This window comes from Schistocerca gregaria, chromosome 3 (assembly GCF_023897955.1).
Source record: "Schistocerca gregaria isolate iqSchGreg1 chromosome 3, iqSchGreg1.2, whole genome shotgun sequence".
Taxonomy (NCBI): Eukaryota; Metazoa; Arthropoda; class Insecta; order Orthoptera; family Acrididae; genus Schistocerca; species Schistocerca gregaria.
Window position 1 is genome coordinate 131,598,732 of NC_064922.1, and position 20,231 is coordinate 131,618,962.

At 44.2% G+C, this 20,231-nt stretch overlaps 1 protein-coding gene across 1 annotated transcript in view; it reads right to left on the reverse strand.

The window, feature by feature from the left end:
- LOC126355279 (arylsulfatase B-like) overlaps positions 1 to 20,231 on the reverse strand; it is a gene marked incomplete at its 5' end in the record, with an annotated part of 91,759 nt that overhangs the window by 62,190 nt on the left and 9,338 nt on the right. Inside the window, one exon of the mRNA XM_050005567.1 lies at positions 10,627 to 10,786. Coding sequence (XP_049861524.1) covers positions 10,627 to 10,786 — 160 coding nt within the window. The remainder of the gene's footprint in view (positions 1 to 10,626; positions 10,787 to 20,231) is intronic.

Below are 20,231 nucleotides of genomic sequence, written 5' to 3' on the forward strand. Positions count from 1 at the left end.
TAGTGTATTATTTACAACAAACTACGTGAGGGACTAAATATTATGTTACTACAGCATGTTGTGTGGCATGAAGACTTTCTTTCTTAAAAATGATGTACTCCAGAACTTTATTCCTTATGAGATTACTGAATAAAAATACACAAAATAGGTCAACTTACTGACTTGCGTCTCCCCAAGATGTCTAATCATTTTAAGCCTAAATGTGACTCAACTAAGCTGTCTTAGAAATTTTCTAGTTTAAATTCTCATCAACATGGACTCCTAATATTTTTGATGTTTATCGACCAAGAAATGATAATTAAATCAAGGCCCTAAGTTGCCGACAGGCGCTGATATATATCAATGGTGACAGTTGAAAATGAGTGCCCCGAACATGACAGACGCTCTATCCATCTGAACCACCGAGGGTACAGAGGATTGTGTGACTGCAGTGATTTACCCCTTGTACGCTCCCCGCGAGACCCACATTCCCAACTTAACGTCCACACACTACATTCGTAGTGCCCCTGCCCATTACACTCATTACTCGAGGCAGACAATTTTACCGAGTACTGTAAGAGTTGGAAAGAACGGATACAATCTTCATATAGATAAGGCTAACTGGCCTTTGAACTTGTTCTGTGCGGATGCACACGCATTGCCCGAACCCTTAGGGATTCAGTAACATTGTCTGCCGCGAATAATTAGTGTAATAGGCAGGAGCACTACGAACGTATTGTGTGGACTTTAAGTTGGGAATGTGGGTCTGACGGGGAGCGTACAAGGGACAAATACCTGCTATCGCACTTCCTCTGCGCCTTCGAGGGCTCAGATGGATAGTCTGCTTTCGGCAGTGACACAATGCGGTCCGTGTTGCCCTCCGGCCGTGCTGCGGTGCGCGCGCCTGTTTGTTTAAGCCGTAGCAGCTTCGTGTTTGCGGTGTTTTGGTCTAGAACGAGATGGCACACTCGTACAGAAAAACTACTCTGAAATTCACTTTTGTAAACGACTATACACGAGCAAAGGCACATGAGATTGAACCTTTTTTGAAGAGAAGAGGTTAAACTCAGTCCACGGTAAATGGTGGGAATCCATTTATCGATCGGTTCAAGCGTCGTCTATGTCAAGCTTATTGACAAGGTGGTTTGTGAAAGACTTCTCCAACGATTACGGAACGGATACCGTTTCTGTCATGCCGACGGAAATGTTGGTGCGGTTGCAGTCGACCATGCGGGAATGGGGATCCGCACCACACGGGACTTCGAGCTTCCGTCTGATGTCCCGTCTGAACTTGTTACCGACGCCTTTCCACCGTACGGTACAGTTCTATCCCATGTGGCCAAAACATACCCCGTCCTAAATGGGTGAGACACATACGGACAGAACTGAGAAAGCACGTCCCCTCCTATTTCTATATTGGGGGTTGTCGAGGGATTATAATATATGATGGACAACCTCGCACTTGCTCAGGGTGCGGGAAAGAAGGCCACATCCGCTCGGAATGCCTCCAGCGTCAAAATATGGTTCAAATGACTCTGAGCATTGTGGGACTTAAATCCTGAGGTCATCAGTCCCCTAGAGTCCTCCCCCGGTAGCTGAGTGGTCAGCGCGACGGACTGTCAATCCCAAGGGCCCGGGTTCGATTCCCGGCTTGGTCGGAGATTTTCTCCGCTAAGGGACTGGGTGTTGTGTTGTCCTAATCATCATCATTTCATCCCCATCGACGCGCAAATCGCCGAAGTGGCGTCAAATCGAAACACTTGCACCAGGCGAACGGTCTACCCGACGGGAGGCCCTAGCCACACGACATTTCATTTTCAGTCCTCTAGAACTTATAACCACTTAACCTAACTAACCTAAGGACGGCACCCACATCCATGCCCGAGGCAGGAGTCGGACCAGCGACCGCAGCGGTCGCGCGGTTATAGACTGTAGCGCCTAGAACCCTTGGGTCACTCCGGCCGGCCCTCCAGACTCTTTTAGTGCAAACCTCGTGGGGTGACGTTTAGGTGCCACAACATATGACTGCATTATAAATGAACTTTAAGGTGGTCTGAGGGAAGAAGTGAGGAAGACTTCCGATGGGAGCCAGCAGCTGCACAGTATAGAGAACATGGACACCAGTGGATAGGGACTCAGGCAACTGGTTCCACCGCAGCAGACACTGGACATAATACAAGAGATGCAGCTGAAGGTCACTCCAGGCTCAACCGTAGTAGCTGCCGGAGCTTCCACCGAGAGCGTGATAGACCAGGCCCAAGACGGAGGATGCGCCATCCAGACATACGCGGAAGCAAGACAACGGAAACAGCGTTCGCCGAAGGGAAGAAAGAAGCGACGACTGGCTTCTGCTGAAGATAGCCATAGTCCCGAGGGGACAGATGACGACAACGACAGTATCGACCTGCGACCTGTTACCAGAGGTTTCAACAGATACTGAGATGACGGCGCGGGAGACAGGAGTGGATATGACGATTCTCCAACATCAGAGCAGTGACGCCGCCGTATGCTATAATTCGCCCGGCTCTGGAAATTTGCTGAGGTACTGAGCGCAGGAAATGGACGAACAGGAGCAGGATGAAAATGCGGGTATGGTGATTGAGGATAGTCCTGGCCATGCGCCGTGAGGGGTCACGGAATGTTGAACAAATTGGTGTGGTTAGGAGCGACGGAGTCGCCGATGACCGACAGCAGTTCGGTTTCAACACTGTCGCCTGATGACACTCCCCTCCATCTGATGAACACACGCCGGGCGTACCGCATTACGATGATCAACATTAATGGCATTCGGACACAAAATTCAAATGCTGAAAGATATATTGCACGCCGCAGACTTGCATGTTGTACTCCTACAAGAAGTGCGTTTTACTTCGCCGCCAGAGTTCTACGACTACGACGCACGTTATTCAATGCACGACGAGAGTGGATCCGGTGTGGCGGCCCTCACCAGGGAAGGCATAGAAGGAAGTCATGTCCCTCCCTTGGAATAGCGGTGACTGTCGACGGCGTCCGTTTCATCAATGTATACGCGCCGTCTGGCTCCACAAAAAGAAGAGAAAGGGTGACCTTTTACAACGAAGACATAACACCGTTGTTCGCCGGCAGATATGACACTTATGTAGCGGGTGGCGACTTTAATTGTGTCGTCGCTCGTAAGGACCAAGTACCTCATTATGTTCCATGTATGGAATTGCGTGCTTTGATTACCGAAATGGCGCTTCTGGATACCTGGGAATAGCAGCATGGCGATAGAACGGGTCACACGTATGTGACGGGACACTCGGCGAGTAGGCTTGATAGAGTGTTTGTGACGCGCGCTCTACGGGCAGCAATACTGGATGCCGAAGTCTGGCCAGTGGCTATTACGGATCATATGGCATACCTCTGTACCATTTCACTAATGCGGTAGAAGATATGGCCGAGTAAGTGTCACTGGAAAATGAAGAGAGCAGTTTTACATGACGCTGCATGTCACCGGTCGATAGAGGAGGTCTGGGAGAGCAGCGGTCGCGACCAACGGGCATACACCTCGGTTCTTCAGTGGTGAATCAAATGCGCATAACCAACGTTACGGAGAACGTTGATACTATACGGACAGGGCAAATTGCAGTGGAACCGCGCGACGACGGATTTTTATTTCACAGTTATAAGGGAGCTGATGACCCAACAACCATAGCCGGAAAGGCGCACGGCCATGCGCAGGATAAAAGACAAGTTCTCACGATACTAAGAATGGAAGGGATAATGGTCCCGGCGAGATTGACGGACACAGGTGCTGCCGAAGCCCCCTCAATGAACAACGTAGTACGTGAATGCCAACGACGACGAAGGACATTGATCAGGGAAATAATGTCTGAGACTGGCCAGCAAGTTGTGACCCAACGTGACATTGGGCAGGTGTTTATTGACTATTTCCGCCAGTTATATGGACCTGTACAAGTGAACCACGAGACACTAAATGATTTCATCTTTGAAATGCCAGATAGAGGACCACCACTGGATGTGGAGACTTCCCTCACAGCTATAACGGAGGACGAGCTGACAGACCCAATTGCCAGGGGAGCTCCGAAGAAGTCCCCAGGACTGGACGGTTCCCCAATTGAATTTGACCGCGACTTTGCGTACCTCATGGGACAGACGTGGATTCATATGTATAACGATCTCCTGTTACCGCAGATTGAGATACCTGTCGATTTCACGGAGGGTATCATAATCCCAATACCAAAACCACGTGGTGGCAGAAGGCCAGGACGTTATAGACCACTAACCCTCCTGAACTGCGACTACAAGATTTTCGCGTGCATCCTTGGGGTTCGTCTGAAGTCTTCAATTACTGATAGACTCCTCACAGACCAAACGTGTCTCGGTGGTAGGAGTAATATCCATACGGCGTTTGGTGATTACCGAGATATCGCAGCGGTGTGCCGACTGGGCGGGGCACAAGTCTCTATTGACTTCCATCATGCTTTCGACAGTGAGGATCATATCTTTTTGCACGCCGTGATGGGCAGATTGGAAATTCTGCAGGCTTCATTCTAGGGATAACACGACTGTTACATGGCATGCGATCCAAGGTCTCAGTGACTACATTGTCATTTCACGGTCAGTTCATCAAGATTGCCCCCTTTCGATATTTTTGTATGCGATGGCGTTGCAACCCTGCCTATATGGTCTCCGAAGACGGCTGGATGCAGTGCCGTTGCAACAGCTGACCTTTCATTGCCGCGCTTATGCTGACAAAGTGATGCTGCTGGCACAGACAGGCTACGAAGTACGTACGGAATTAGAATTATATATTATACCTTAAGCTGCTGATAGGCATTGATATATATATCAACGGGGATACGTGAAAATGTGTGCCCTGACCGGGACTCGAACCCGGGATCTCTTGCTTACATAGCAGACGCTCTATCCAAATGATGTTCGAAAGAACAGACACCACGCCCATCAGCAGCTGAAGGTATAATATATAAATCTAATTTCGTTCTGGACGGCTGCAGGTCATCAGTGGGGTCGGTTGTTTCGGACATGTCCGAAACAAAAGATACCTTATCGATATAAATATACTTACGGCGTTGGCGTGGATACACCGATACGGGATGGCGGCGGGAACCATGCTTAATCTACAAAGTCACACTGCATGAATGCCGTCGAGGATTACGACCAGGGGAGGAAGGCCTGCTCATGTTAGTTGACACCATAAAATGCTTAGGTGTCACATTCCACTCAGACGTGCATCGGATAGCAGCGGATAAGTACCGACGCATATTGAAGCTGATGCGGACAGTTGCGCTGTTACAGAAATTAAGAGCGTTGGATATGTTTCAGAGGGTGGCCTATGTTAACGTGTACCAAGCACCGAAACTCACTCACGTAGCGCATGTTCTGCCTTTAAAGCGCACAAACGCAACGCGGCTACAGGAAGTTACGTGAGTGTGGGACAAATTTTTAAGATCCAATACACAACGCTTACGCTACCACCTGGTTGAACTTGGTCTGGAGAACGTACACTCCTGGAAATTGAAATAAGAACACCGTGAATTCATTGTCCCAGGAAGGGGAAACTTTATTGACACATTCCTGGGGTCAGATACATCACATGATCACACTGACAGAACCACAGGCACATAGACACAGGCAACAGAGCATGCACAATGTCGGCACTAGTACAGTGTATATCCAACTTTCGCAGCAATGCAGGCTGCTATTCTCCCATGGAGACGATCGTAGAGATGCTGGATGTAGTCCTGTGGAACGGCTTGCCATGCCATTTCCACCTGGCGCCTCAGTTGGACCAGCGTTCGTGCTGGACGTGCAGACCGCGTGAGACGACGTTTCATCCAGTCCCAAACATGCTCAATGGGGGACAGATCAGGAGATCTTGCTGGCCATGGTAGTTGACTTACACCTTCTAGAGCACGTTGGGTGGCACGGGATACATGCGGACGTGCGTTGTCCTGTTGGAACAGCAAGTTCCCTTGCCGGTCTAGGAATGGTAGAACGATGGGATCGATGACGGTTTGGATGTACCGTGCACTATTCAGTGTCCCCTCGACGATCACCAGAGGTGTACGGCCAGTGTAGGAGATCGCTCCCCACACCATGATGCCGGGTGTTGGCCCTCTGTGCCTCGGTCGTATGCAGTCCTGATTGTGGCGCTCACCAGCACGACGCCAAACACGCATACGACCATCATTGGCACCAAGGCAGAAGCGACTCCATCGCTGAAGACGACACGTCTCCATTCGTCCCTCCATTCACGCCAGTCGTGACACCACTGGAGGCGGGCTGCACGATGTTGGGGACTGAGCGGAAGACGGCCTAAAGGTGTGCGGGACCGTAGCCCAGCTTCATGGAGACGGTTGCGAATGGTCCTCGCCGATACCCCAGGAGCAACAGTGTCCCTAATTTGCTGGGAAGTGGCGGTGCGGTCCCCTACGGCACTGCGTAGGATCCTACGGTCTTGGCGTCCATCCGTGCGTCGCTGCGGTCCGGTCCCAGGTCGACGGGTACATGCACCTTCTGTCGACCACTGGCGACAACATCGATGTACTGTGGAGACCTCACGCCCCACGATTTGAGCAATTCGGCGGTACGTCCACCCGGCCTCCCGCATGCCCACTATACGCCCTCACTCAAAGTCCGTCAACTGCACATACGGTTCACGTCCACGCTGTCGCGGCATGCTACCAGTGTTAAAGACTGGGATGGAGCTCCGTATGCCACGGCAAACTGGCTGACACTGATGGCGGCGGTGCACAAATGCAGCGCAGCTAGCGCCATTCGACGGCCAACACCGCGGTTCCTGGTGTGTCCGCCGTGCCCTGCGTGTGATCATTGCTTGTACAGCCCTACCGCAGTGTCCGGAGCAAGTATGGTGGGTCTGACACACCGGTGTCAATGTGTTCTTTTTTCCATTTCCAGGAGTGTATATGAAAAGGCACGGGCGTTATTCGTCGGTACGGTTTTTCGACAGTGGCGCGGTCAATTTTTCAGTATCTCGGGTGCGTTGGCTGATGCACTGGCACCCAATTCAATGGTGCCCCCGGTCAATGTGGGCCACATTTCACCGAAGATATCAGATTTAAAGTCTTTCTTTACGGAGCTTAGTTACGTCGGAGAAGCCTTCCTAACAACACGACTACCGACGACGCGAGATGTGTACCAAATATTACTGCGCCGGTGCCACAGGACTTCCCTGGAAAAGAAGTCCCCAACAAGAACCGATGACAGATATAGCGCATTATTCCGAAGTTTACCTCCCAACGTGGTATGCGGTGGTAAATAGGAAGTTCGCAACGAACCAACGGTGGCATGCGACTCATTTGGCAGAGGCTCCATTGTGTTTAAGCTGTGCAACAGTGGACACTGATGAACATCGTTTAGTATGTAGTGGGGCGGCTCCGGTGTGGCACTTGACACGACAGATACTGACGTTCCTGTTACGCACCGCCTCTCACACAATTTAATCGGAAACGCTCCTTTGCCCCAATAATTTTATTTTCCGGTCAATAAAACAAATGCAGTGACATGGGTACTGGGAATGGTTGGGGCTACATCTGCAATGAATGAGAAAAGGATAAAATGGATTTTTGGCATTTGCTCCTGGGTGGACACGTGAAGCTGCAACAGCATAAGAAATGTAGGCAAGACTTCGCTAATTATGAGCGGCAGACATTTACCGACCTGCTGGCCAGATGGGGTGTGACGGATGGGAGATGAGATAGACGAAGTAAGCCAAGACAGACACCCATAACACTTACCGGAAACTTGGTTATCTTCGAGAAGACGACCCAATCTTATGCCACCGTCAGGAGAACGGGTCGACAGATGGCTCTATTGCTCGATCGACCGTCGGTTGGTAATTAGGTGTCGACCCCGACTTGAAGTTCACATCATTGCTAGAGGAGTACGTTTCTTTTGTATTTGTACTATGAGCGATGTTGTCCTGTCATTTTCATTTGGACATTTTCAATTTTATTCATTTCCTTTACTTAATTTATTTCCTTTACTCTAATTAGGCACTATTTGTCGTAATTTGGACACTGTAGGTAAAAAGATAGATAGAGCGTAATTTAAAAAAAAGGATAAAAAATAAAGAAATAAAACAAGAAAAACTAAAAAAAAAATTGGTAGAGCGTCTGCCATGTAAGCAGGAGATCCCGGGTACAAGTAGCGGTCGGGGCACACATTTTCAACTGTCCCCGATGATGTATGTCAATGGCTGTCGGTAGCTTAGGGTCTTGATTTAATTATCATTTCATTCTAGAGAGCTGCACAGATACCATCTTCATATACTATCGATCTTGGTGCTACATCTTTGTCGACCGGTGTGCTGGCGACAACTTACGCCAGTACATTAGTTAACACTGAATGTAAATTTGAATGTTTGGACACCATTACTGAAGGTATTTGTCTTAAGTGCAGCCTTGTACAGAAATGAATAATAGGCGATAGACAGTTGATGAAACAAGACTGAGCCGTGGCGGCTCATATCGATAGTGCCACTCTGGTGGTTTATCTTTCCTGCCACGGTCAAGGCGGTAAGCAGCGCATTCTGGGGCCTACACGAGGAGCAACGAGGCGAGGTCCTATGGGGGGTGTGCTCCGGGACGTGGTGAAAGACGGTTGTCGGGTTGACGCAGCGAGTGTGGGACCGGAGCTTTCGCATGGAGATATACAAGTTGGCTCTGAACGGAAGGCGCCGTACCAAGCAACGGGAAGCGGGCGTCCTGTGATTCGTGTGAAGGAGTAACGATTTTTGCATTGGATGTCCCAGTGGTTACCGAGAGTTGCGGTGGCTGCTTTCGGAGAAGAGAATTGGTAAGAGCTTGTGTCTACGCTCTTTTCCGTACGATGATGCTGCCTGCCGTTATGAACGGATGAAAATCAGGCGCTTGTATTGACTATACGGGAACTCATGTAGAATTATATTTCTGATTGAGCCTCACATGTACTGTGACAATTTAGAGGCGAAAACTGTGGTGGTTTCATTAGGTCTGGCTCTTTGCTGTGCAGCTAAGGGAGTCAGTTATTTGGGATAACTGATGGAGCACCATTATGTTGGTCTAAGTGATACGTTCTCCACTTTTTGTCTATGGCTTTCCGAATCGAAATCGTGGGAGTACACCTGTGAGTAATTAGCTATTGTATTGATGATTATGTTGTAAAGACTGTTGTGTGGAGTGTTAAATCACGCGCTGATTTGTAGCCAATCTAAGCAGAAGTTACCATTGCTACTTGCTTATCTGCTACTGTCCTTATGATTGGCGTTGTTTGTCTTTTGATTGTGGGTGTGTTCACGTTAAAAAAAAATTACGGTTAGTATTCATAAAGGCTGTGTAGTAAGGAAATTGCTTAAGCTTTTATCATATGCTGGTCTGTTTGCCTGTCACGTTGGCTTTGCAGTAACTTAAGGAATGTGTATGGTGGTTCAAGATTGTACGCTGACTAGTATTTGAGGTCGTGTCGAGATTAAGGGCGAGATCAGCATCCCGCATACCCGCACGCTGCGCGTGTATAAACGTTCCGCTGTTCCGCTATTGGGGAGCCGGCTCTCTGTTCTTGGATTGTGTAAGGATACGTGATGAGTGCATCGCTGTAGATTTTCGCGTGATACACTGCGGGGTGTTGGTGACGTCCTAGAGCTAGACTTGTGATGTATGTTGTGTTGAAATGGAATTAACTGTACCGAACTTAAGAGAACTTTTAGTTTGTTTTAGGTCTGTACATGGGATGATGTTGATATTTTGTCGATTGCGGCAATAACTTCCTGTGTGGGGAGATCCTCTGAGGGACTTGTATTGTACTGTTGCAGTGCAGTACATCTGAAACGTGCGTTATATATTACTGTTTAATCTTACATGTCTTGGATGTAATATGGTTGTTGAGGATTATGTAATTTTGCTCGCTGGTTCCTTAAACGAAGTATTTCGTTACAAAATATGTACTCGGTCAGAGCCTTTTTAAATATGATTTTAACTCGTCATTCTAATTTTATAGTCTTGCTTTCTTAAAAGGCTTTCAGTTAAATGATTGCTATTTGCCTGTGTAAATGTTTGAGTGATTTAAAGAACTGATGGTTCCTTTTGGAAAATACCTGAGTTATGTGTTGAAGAAATGTGTCTAGTCAATGGTGATGCCTTGTTCTATTGCTACTCTACCCCTTCCATTCCACAGCCTATTGAGCTGCTTTTTGTCGAAATTGTGTTCAGAATACCCCTTGGACCTGACACCTCAAAAACAACAGAAGCCATTGAAACTGAGTTCTACAAACGAATGCTGAGATTTGACAGATCGCAGAGGTATAGAATGAAAGGGCAGGAATGAAAATATGGTACAACTTGACTAAAATGAGGGACTGGTTCGTTGGATTCATCCTGAGATATCAAGAAATAGTCAGTCTGGTAATGTAGGGAAGTGTGGGGTAGGGGAGGGTGGGTGTGGGGTGGGTAAAAATTGCAGAGGGATACCTAAACACGGGTACAGTAAGCAGGTCAAATGTATGCATGTGGTAGAAGGTAGGCAGAGATGAATATGTCTAAAGCGGATGGAGTAGCGTGGACAGGTGCATGAAATCAGTGTGCAGACTGACGACAATAAGCACAAGACAGCAAGAAAACACCTCTTATTGAGTGCTGGACATACCTATGCGGACTGGGTACCTGGACGTCATGAGGGCTGCCCTGGAAGGCGTGCAGATGGCCTGCACGTAGTGCTGGTTCAGGATGACCCCATGGTAGGCCAGTGCGTCGATGTTCGGGGTAGGTATCTGGTCAGAGCCGTGGAAGCTCACGTCGTTCCAACCCTGGAATTTTTATAACACGTGTTTGCTTTCCTCACACTCAAGTTTCAAAACACTGTGCATACTCGGATAGTAGCTACCAATATTCACCGTGGTAGTTGAAAGCATAATCAACAATTATAAGTTATAATCATACTCTTTTGAAAGCTTGAGCGTACTCATACAAGCGTCAAATTAGAAAGAAAGCCGATAGTTACTCGAATACGGTAACGATCGTCTTTTAACGCTGTTGACCTGTTACTAAAGTGTCGATGTGCTCACTTTCGTAAGGATAAAAAAGTTGTCAATGTTGTTGGTGTGGGAACCAAAGTGAGAAGAGATCCTACAGGTGTGATTGTTGTACCTTAATCTTCCTGTTCAATCCTGTAACAGAAGCAAGATATTATTTTTATTTGCATTTTTAATGGTGGTACTCACTTTTTATGTACTGTAATGATTTTCTGAAATTACAATTATTACTCCGGAAAATATGGGTTTTGCTAATTGTGTGAACTTCTTACAATGTACAACATGGTCCCATTTTATTCAAATTTAAAGTATTGCAGCAGAGGAAATCTTGTCAGTACTACATTATTTCTCTACCATACACAAATAATCAGTAAGTGAAAGAAAACTAAGCAGTAGTATTGTCAAAAAGTAGTTACATGATTAACACCTTCCGAAATAGAAGCTATGGGAAATCAACACAAATTTTTATTTCCAGGACAGGTAAAATTGACAAGACGTAAAAGACACTCAGTTCATTTACAATCGTACATGCTCTATGGTGGAAGAACTCCTGCTGTTGGAAGGTACAAGACGGTCCATGACCAGTGAGATGCACCTTTAATGTGCGTAGAATGTATAAATGGTTGTAAAATATATAGTATTTTACTCTCCATAAAATTTAATACAAGAACTAACAATATAAACCATGTAGCTTTAGTGTACGATACATAACTGAAATGTGTAAAACGCGATTTACCTACAAATACTAAGCAAAACACAAACTCATGTCCAACAACTATGAAAACTGCAGAAAATTGCGGAAAATGGGTATGTCTCTAGTGTGCATTTCTTGATGTGATACTAAAATCACTCACTTGCCTGAAGCGCCGAGTAAAAAGCATTATGAGTTCCCACTTGCACTATCCCCTAGGTATAACACTCTCCTCTACTGTACATGTGAGGACTGCCTTATCAATACATCACTAAATAATGTCTATGTATCTAACGATGTTTTAAACAGGACAATTAAATTGCGTTTAGTAAAATGAGCAAAGAAAATATGGGTGTTCATTACTACAAGTGAGACGTGGATAACAAATAAAAATCTGAAAACTGTGTTGCCAGTTTCATAGTTTCTATGCAACGGGCACGGAGTGAACTTATTGCAACTGAACTGAAGTAACGAAAAGCAAAAGAACCAGGGAGCACAGTGTTGAAGACATTGAATACATGTTTGGAATAAATCGGTTATTCGGTAATTCGGCATTACTTTTTCAGTGACATCCCAAAGTAATAGGAAACCAGTTCTCATTTCATTTTTTAATTATCATCCCATATTGATACCTGAGTGCTTATACAAGAGACGTACATTCCTTCCTTCACTTTCTCGCCTTTCAGAGGAGCCTTAAGCAAAGTGGCAAAGAAAATCCGAAGGTACATCAGCTAAAGGTGGTAAAGGAAATCATAAGGCATATTGCAAGAGCGTCTACAAAACAAATTTTACTGGTATTATGGGAGTGTAGGAGTATACGTAGCTCCGCCTGCAGTGAGGCGTATAGTTATCTGTCCGTGGGAAGATAAAGAATTCTGCCGCGACAGACCTAGCGGAACCCCTGTGAATATTTGCAGTCAGCTCAGGACCAAATCTACTGGACAGTGTATTGGACGAGGATCTCCTGTCTCCTAACCTGCAAAATAACGTGAACGCAATCCTACCTGTTATTTCCCAGGGGAGTGCCTACGATAACATTGTTGTGGGGCCACAGAGACTGTGGCATGAAATTACTCGCCAGTACTGTATCCACCTGAATGGCAATTCGAATTGCATCAAATACAAACAGGTTGATAGTCAGCAATTCCACGGTATGGATAGGTGCATTTTGTTCATACACACGCAAGTGTACACACACACAAACACAAACACACAAATATGCCATTTGCGTATGTTTCTTCACCTATAACATTTTTGCAGGAAAATGTATTTATAACTGATTATAAGGTAGTTACTACTAAATAGATTGTTCCAGAACGTCAGAAAATACACAAATCTGTATACATAACAGGAGCCTGCCGTCAGACGGGCGGGGTGACCGTAGGGTCAGGGGCGCCTTGCCCTGGTTCTCGCGACTTCCCCCGTCGGAGGTTCGAGTCCAATCTGGGGCATGTGTGTGTGTGTGTGTGTGTTGTCGTTAGTGTAAGTTAGTTTAAGTTAGATTAAGTAGAGCGTGATCATAGGGAATATGGCCTTAGCAGCTTGGTTCCACAGGAAGTTACCACAAATTTCCAAAATTTCCTGCAGTCAAGAACGGTTACTTAGTATACAGAATCTGTGTTATGTTCGGTATACTAAGTAACAGTTGTTGACTGCAGGCTCTTGTTCATAATGCCGAACAAGACGAATCCTTCTGACGTGAGGTAGGAGTGTATACGCACATGGCTCCAATAAAAGTTCCACATGAACCTTCGCTTTGACTTTTTATTGCTATGAAACAACTCGTACTTCAATCATGATTACCAGTACTTTAGAAGGACATTGTTTAAAAATAGTTAGTTTGTACTTCACAAGACAACTGACTCATAAAGTTTCAACGCCGCTAGTAATTATTCGTTTTGAGATTGAATACCTTATTTGAGAACTCTCATTTCTGCCTCGATTTAAGAGTGTATACCTTTTTTTGAAAGCTCCCATTTCCGCATTTATAAAGAAAATCTTTTCTTCCTTGAAGAAGAACTATCTTTAGTCACATTGTTGGGTTTGTAATAATTAAGGAATGTTCGAATTTAAAACTTAATCTTTTCTCGAATCTTCTGATAATATCACTAAAAGACGTAGTAGTTAATAAAATATTTCGACTGTAAAACTTTTTTCTGGAAAAATTCTTGATGAGCTTATCATCTGAAAAAAATTTATATACCAAACTTTCCACCCATGATTGGATAGTTTTATTTCACAACTGTTTATTTAATACATCGTCATTAGTTAAGCTAAACAGTATAATTAGTAAACAGGTATAGAGTTCTTATTCCCTCTGTCATGTCTTCTGTCACATTATTGAAAATGCAATTTATCTGTACTTGAATATTTTGTAAAACCTTCCCTACGCCATCACAAAGCTGTAACATGGATACGACCCACAATTAGTCTTTGATTTGCCGTCAGTCTCTGTATATCCTGTAATGATAAATGATCTGCTTAATGAACCCGGTTTCATTTCTGTCAACCAGATCACACAAAGATGATCTTCGGAAAGTTAAGTACATTTCCTACATTAAGAACTTGATACTTTGTTTTCTAGTAAGATAACAAAAAGTGCCAATAAGAAGCTTACATTTCCAGAGCTTGGAGGAAGAGAAAGAAACTTAAAATCATGGCTTCATATGCGGAATGTTATTTTAGAGAGAGTGCGCAAAATTATGTGAATAAATATTTCTTTCAGAAAGGGGAGCGACTCAGGAAAAAGGTGCAGACGAATGCCAGAAAGGAGATGAGTGTTTCATGAAAGTAAATGGCACAGTGATGGGATTTGCGTTGGGGACTGAAACGACTACCACATATTGATATCGTGAATGTGAGTAAAATAAAGCACTTTACAATGAAATGAACACCCTTAGCTGCTTACAGGCGTTGATATACGTCAACGGGAACACATGAAAATGTGTGCCCCGACCGGGACTCGAACCCGGGATCTCCTGCTTCCATGGCGACGCTCTATCCATCTTTTTTTTTATCTCATTTTGTTCGTTTTAGTTGGTTGTATCTGCTCGGCGCGGACGTCGAAAGACCCCCGTTTCAGTTCGTTTTCGATCCATGAACTCAGTTTCTTTTTATTACAGAGGGCAGCTAATCCTCTGACCGAACACGCAGAGCTACCGTGCCGGCAACCCATCTAGCCACCGAGGACACAGAGGATATCGCGACTGCTGGGATTTATCTCTGGCACGCCTCCCGCGAAACCCACATTCTCAACTTATTGTCCCGCACTACATTCGTAGAACAGATACCATCTTAGTAAATATAAAGACTTTGTTTTAATTTCAGTCACTTTCATAAATCTAGATAATTATAAAATATTGATGTGTGAATGTTGTTTTTTGGTTATTAACTTGTGTTTTTCCGATGTTACAATCACCGAAGAAAAGGCAGCTTTGGTATTAGAAAAAGCGGAGAGTGATATGATTGTGGATTAGACCAAAGTGAAGGCGAAAGTGTTATAGTAAAATCTCTTATGAGAAAAAAAGTGACGAAATAGGGACAGAAATAGCAGAGTGGAAAAATCAACTCAGTGGTCAAATTGCGGAAACAAATGACAAGATAGCAGAATCAAAATTATATGACATGCTCAGATAGTACAATGAAAAAGCAAATGGCCTGAGCAGTACTGAGATCAAGTAAGAACTTGTAGACCTTAAGGTGAACAAAAGAAATGCGGTAGGCAATGTTGGAACTCCTGACGTGTATAATATAAATAGGGATGAAGTAATGAGTCAAGTAGTAGCATTCATGCAGAAAATGAAACGGATGCTTTGATTAAGATAAATAATTCAACTGGAAATGTACTTTTGGTATTTGAATTAACTTTTGTCAGAATAAAGAGAAAGTCAGGTAGAAGATGTAATGAAACTGTCAAAGACCGTCGCAGCACATCTGGAGAACGAAGAACTGTTACACAGACGTGTTACTATGAATAATCACTTTGTAAGACACACAGCATTATTAATTTTTAGTTTAGGACGATTATTACGGAGCGACAAACTCAAATAAGCTATGGACATGCAATAGGAATTAAGTAGGTAGCTTTGAGTGATGAAACAGTGAAGGCATCAGAGATGCAGCTATATTCTTAAGTTCTAAACCCACCAGCTTCTCTTTTTCATCTGTCGTCGAAAGCCCACATGTTCCGAAACAGTTGTCGATCATTTGCTCCATCACGTTTTTCCACATTTTACCGAGCAATCACACAGCATCGAAAATATTGATAGTTGTAAGAATGGCCGGTCGCTGTGGTCGAGAGGTTCTAGGCGCTTCAGTCCGGAACCACGAGGCTACTACGGTCGCAGGTTCGAATCCTATCTCGGGCATGGATGTGTGTGATGTCCTTAGGTTAGTTAGGTTTACTTAGTTCTAAGTCTATGGGACCGATAACCCCAGATGGTAAGTCCCATAGTGCTTAGAGCCATTTGAACGATTTGTAACAATGTCATCGCCATTATTGCTGACTGTCATTTGGACCTCTTCTTACTTGAGTCTTCTTTGGCGTTCTTAATTGTTCCTTAATCTAACTGTTGCAGTTACGTGGTAAAAACTGTATTGTCACGGATTTTGTGAGCGCTGCTATTGTCCACAAGAAACACAATTTTTCGATTTTCAAGAGTCATTTTCCTGTCAAAACCCTTTAAGTAATTAGAAAACGCTTGTAAAGTCATCCATGCTTTCTTGTTCGTAGTATTCTCCACAGGTAACGACTTATAACGGGAAAAACGTACCTGTATCTTAGGTTTTCCAATCGTAAGTAGCTTTAGTTTTCCTGGGCCAGTCATATTTGCTACTAACAGAATGGTTACACGACCTTCGCTTAGCTTGCCTCCGTGACATTTTTCTCGTCGGAAGGACATTTTGTTTGGAAGACATTTGTAAAAGAGTCCAAGTTAGTTTGCTTTAAGAACAGCATCCGGTTCGTAATATTAAAGGATCCTCTGCAATTCTAACTTCCATTCATTGAAATTTTGTTTTCTACACCTTGCCCACTCAAACTTCGGAAAAAAATGGCTTCCCTTTTCCTGAAATTTTTGTGACCACTTGTTACTCGTACAAAATGTATCGTGTCCCAACGTTGCTGCAAGATAATCCACCTTTTCTGTCAAATTGAGTCCTCCACGTTCACTTTTTCATTCTTTGTTGTTGGTAACACTGTACTAAAATCTCTTCCAAATCAGGAAACTCACCCTTTCATTATGGTTTCCGATCTGTCCCTTAATCTGTGGTAACCATGTGGACCTCATTGATTACTGTCGATAGTGTGCCTGCCGGAATCGCAAACTCTGCAGCTATGTCTACGTTTTTTTTCCTCTCCTGCTTTCAGTTCGTCAGTTAACCTTTGCTATCCAACGAGTATCAGACATTTCCTCTTGGAGCCCATGGCTGATACTTAGAGCTCACTCTCAGTCAAAACAAACTCTGCCTCAAATCGCAGCTGAAAGGTGGGCGTGGGAGCTGCAACGCGACGCCGATCTCACTAACGCATGGACACAGGGAAGGCAGGGCTTGGAATCCCCCCCCTCCCCCCCCCCCCAATCAGCATCCACTGGTTTGTAAACTACAGTTTGTGAGTAAATAAATCTGTGTTACATACTAGTTGTTTATCCTAAATGCGTACAAATTGTTTCTCATTTTCCTCCACAGTGATAATCTTTGAACTTGGAATATGCCCAGTGAACTCCACTAGATGTACCATATCAGTCTGTAATGCTCTGCGTCAGATCTATTACCCTCCCTAAAACGCTAGTGAACTGCTCTCGTTTGCATTCCCAAGATGCTGTTTGCAACACAGGGGATTATCGTTGGCATGGGCTGCGCAAGATAGGAACAACGTACTTTAAATTTCATGTCCGATAATTAATTTATAAATTGTACTCAAAGAACGACTAAATTAGTTTACCAAGCTAGAAAATTGTGGCAATGAAATAAAAGGAAACTAAACATTAACGTGCAGTGTAACAAGCAGCACTACAATATATACAAATAAATTATTACAGGGTATTTTCCAAGTCGTGAACGTATAGAGGATAGCAATGCGACATAATATGTAGTAACCACTAATTAGCGAATTGGCGAAGTGGTAAGGCACATGGCAGTGATCCAAGGGAACAGCGTTAGACAAAGTTTACCACGGCCTCGAACGAGCTGCTTCTGCACGACACAATATCCTAAGCTTGCTTTATTGTGTAACAATAAAAATACCTGATGTCGACACAGAGATCGTAGGAAAATAATACCACTCAGTTTCAGTAAAAATTTCGTAAAGGGACTAGTAATTTTATAAGGTCTATCATTTGCTAGTTCGTCAGCAATTCGTGACAGAAAGCAGTCGGTACGACAGAGCACATCACATCATTTTATGTCAAAACTAATGCTGCTTTAATAAGAGTTTCTAAAGTGATTAAGAGTGTGACATAAGTGACCCATTGTAAAGGTTTAAGTAGCAAAACTTGTGATGGTCTTAAGACTGTAACAGGTAATCAATGTTAAAAACGCAAAGGAGTTGTCCAGAAAATTTAATAAGCGCTCTAACGTTTCAGAGGTATCACGTCTAACGTAAATATGATGGCTAGATCGAGACTCAAAAAACGACAAGAATTTAATTGGGCAGGTGCCGTGGCTGTCGGAGGTGCCGCAATTTCCGAGACAACTCTTAATAGGGCCCTCAGAAGGGACGTTCAAGACTGAGGAGAACAGAGAGTGACTTTCAAAAAATTCCCTTTGTGAAAGAAACCGCTAATGGGAGATTCAGCTTAAGGGGCGGCGGACAAGGTGATTTTCGGACTCCAGGAAATGCAGCTTACATGAATCTGATTAAAGCGGACGTTAATTACAAAAGAGCACCAAGCTGGATGGCCTTTCTCATTAGGGAACTCACAAATTACAAATATTGTTGTAAAAGACACTTGTGTAGATATCGAATATTTTGGGAAGTTTAACTCTTCTACTATGAAGTGTTAGACAAAATTCTCACTACCTCCAGTATATAGTAGTGATTACATTGAAACTTTTTGAAACAAAAATAGCCAAATGTGCTAGCAGCACGTCTTCGTTGCGCGGGCGGTGCTTGTGTCCATTGAATGTTTGAGAAACGGAAATTACTCAAAGCGTAAGTAGGGGAAGAGTATGAAGAGAAGCAGGACGAAGAAATGTGTGACTGATTACGATGCTTGAGTGTATGTAACACAACAGTATTTTTTTGAAATATCAATGTTAACAAAATTCGTAATTCATGTAAAAATAATAATATAATTAATCTGCAAACACAAATCTATGAAATCTTACATCACTTTTCCGAAATGATATTATAATCGCGTTCTGTTCATGTTGGACTTGCTCATTCATGCAGTGGAAAACTTCGTAGGGTCAGAACATTGCCTAATATAATGAGGAGAAATTCTAGTTCATAAAACGAGCTGGCTCCTCTGCGTGAAGCGTATACGGTGGGAAAAGCAAATGAGGTGAAAACCAAAACGTAGCTTTCGTAACTGTATGTAAATAAACCAGATACCATAATGGAAAGTATTCTCAACAAACAAAAAAAATGGAAATTAGCGTATGGCATTGTTGGCCAGACGGCCCCATTCGGGAAATTTCAGCCGCCAAGTAAAAGTCTTATTTCAGTCGGCGCCATATTGGGCTACTTGCGCGCCGGTGATGAGGATGGATTGATGGTGAGGACAACATAACATCGAGTCCCCGAGCGGAGAAACTGCCTGTACAAGAAAAAAAATATTGATCGACATACCTATAGTAAAATAACTCAAAAGACTCAAAGGGAAGAGCGGACGTCTCCCAGCCCGTGCGAAAACCTTTCTAGACCATCACGCCGTCCCAGGGAAAGATAACACAAGGAGACACAAGCGCAAACAGACACGTTGTTCCACGGCGTGGGGTCAGTGTCACTTGTTGTTGTTGTCGTTGTTGTGGTCTTCACTGCTGAGAAAGGTTTGATGCAGCTCTCCATGCTACCCAGTCCTGTGGAAGCATCTTCATCTCCGACTAACTTCTGCAGCCTACATACTTCCGAATCTGCTTAGTGTATTCATCTCTTAGTGTCCGTCTACGATCTTTATCCTCCACACTTTCCTGCAGTACTCAGTTGGTGATCCCTTGATGCCTCATAAGGTGTCCTACCAACTGATTTCTTCTTCTAGTCGAGTTGTGCCACAAATTCCTCTTCTCAACAAGTCTATTCAGTACCTTCTTATTAGTTATGTGATCTGCCCATCTATTCTTCATCATTCTTCTACAGCACCACATTTCAAAAGCTTCTACTCCCATCTTATCTAAACTTTTTTACGTTCTTGTTTCACTTCCATACTTGACTGCACTCCATACAAATACTTTCAGAAAAGGCGTCCTGACTAGTAAATACATACTCGATGTTAACAAATTTATCTTCTTCAGAAACGCTCTCTTTGCCATCGTCAGTCTACATTTTATATCTTCTCTACTTCGACCATCATCAGTTATTTTGCTGCC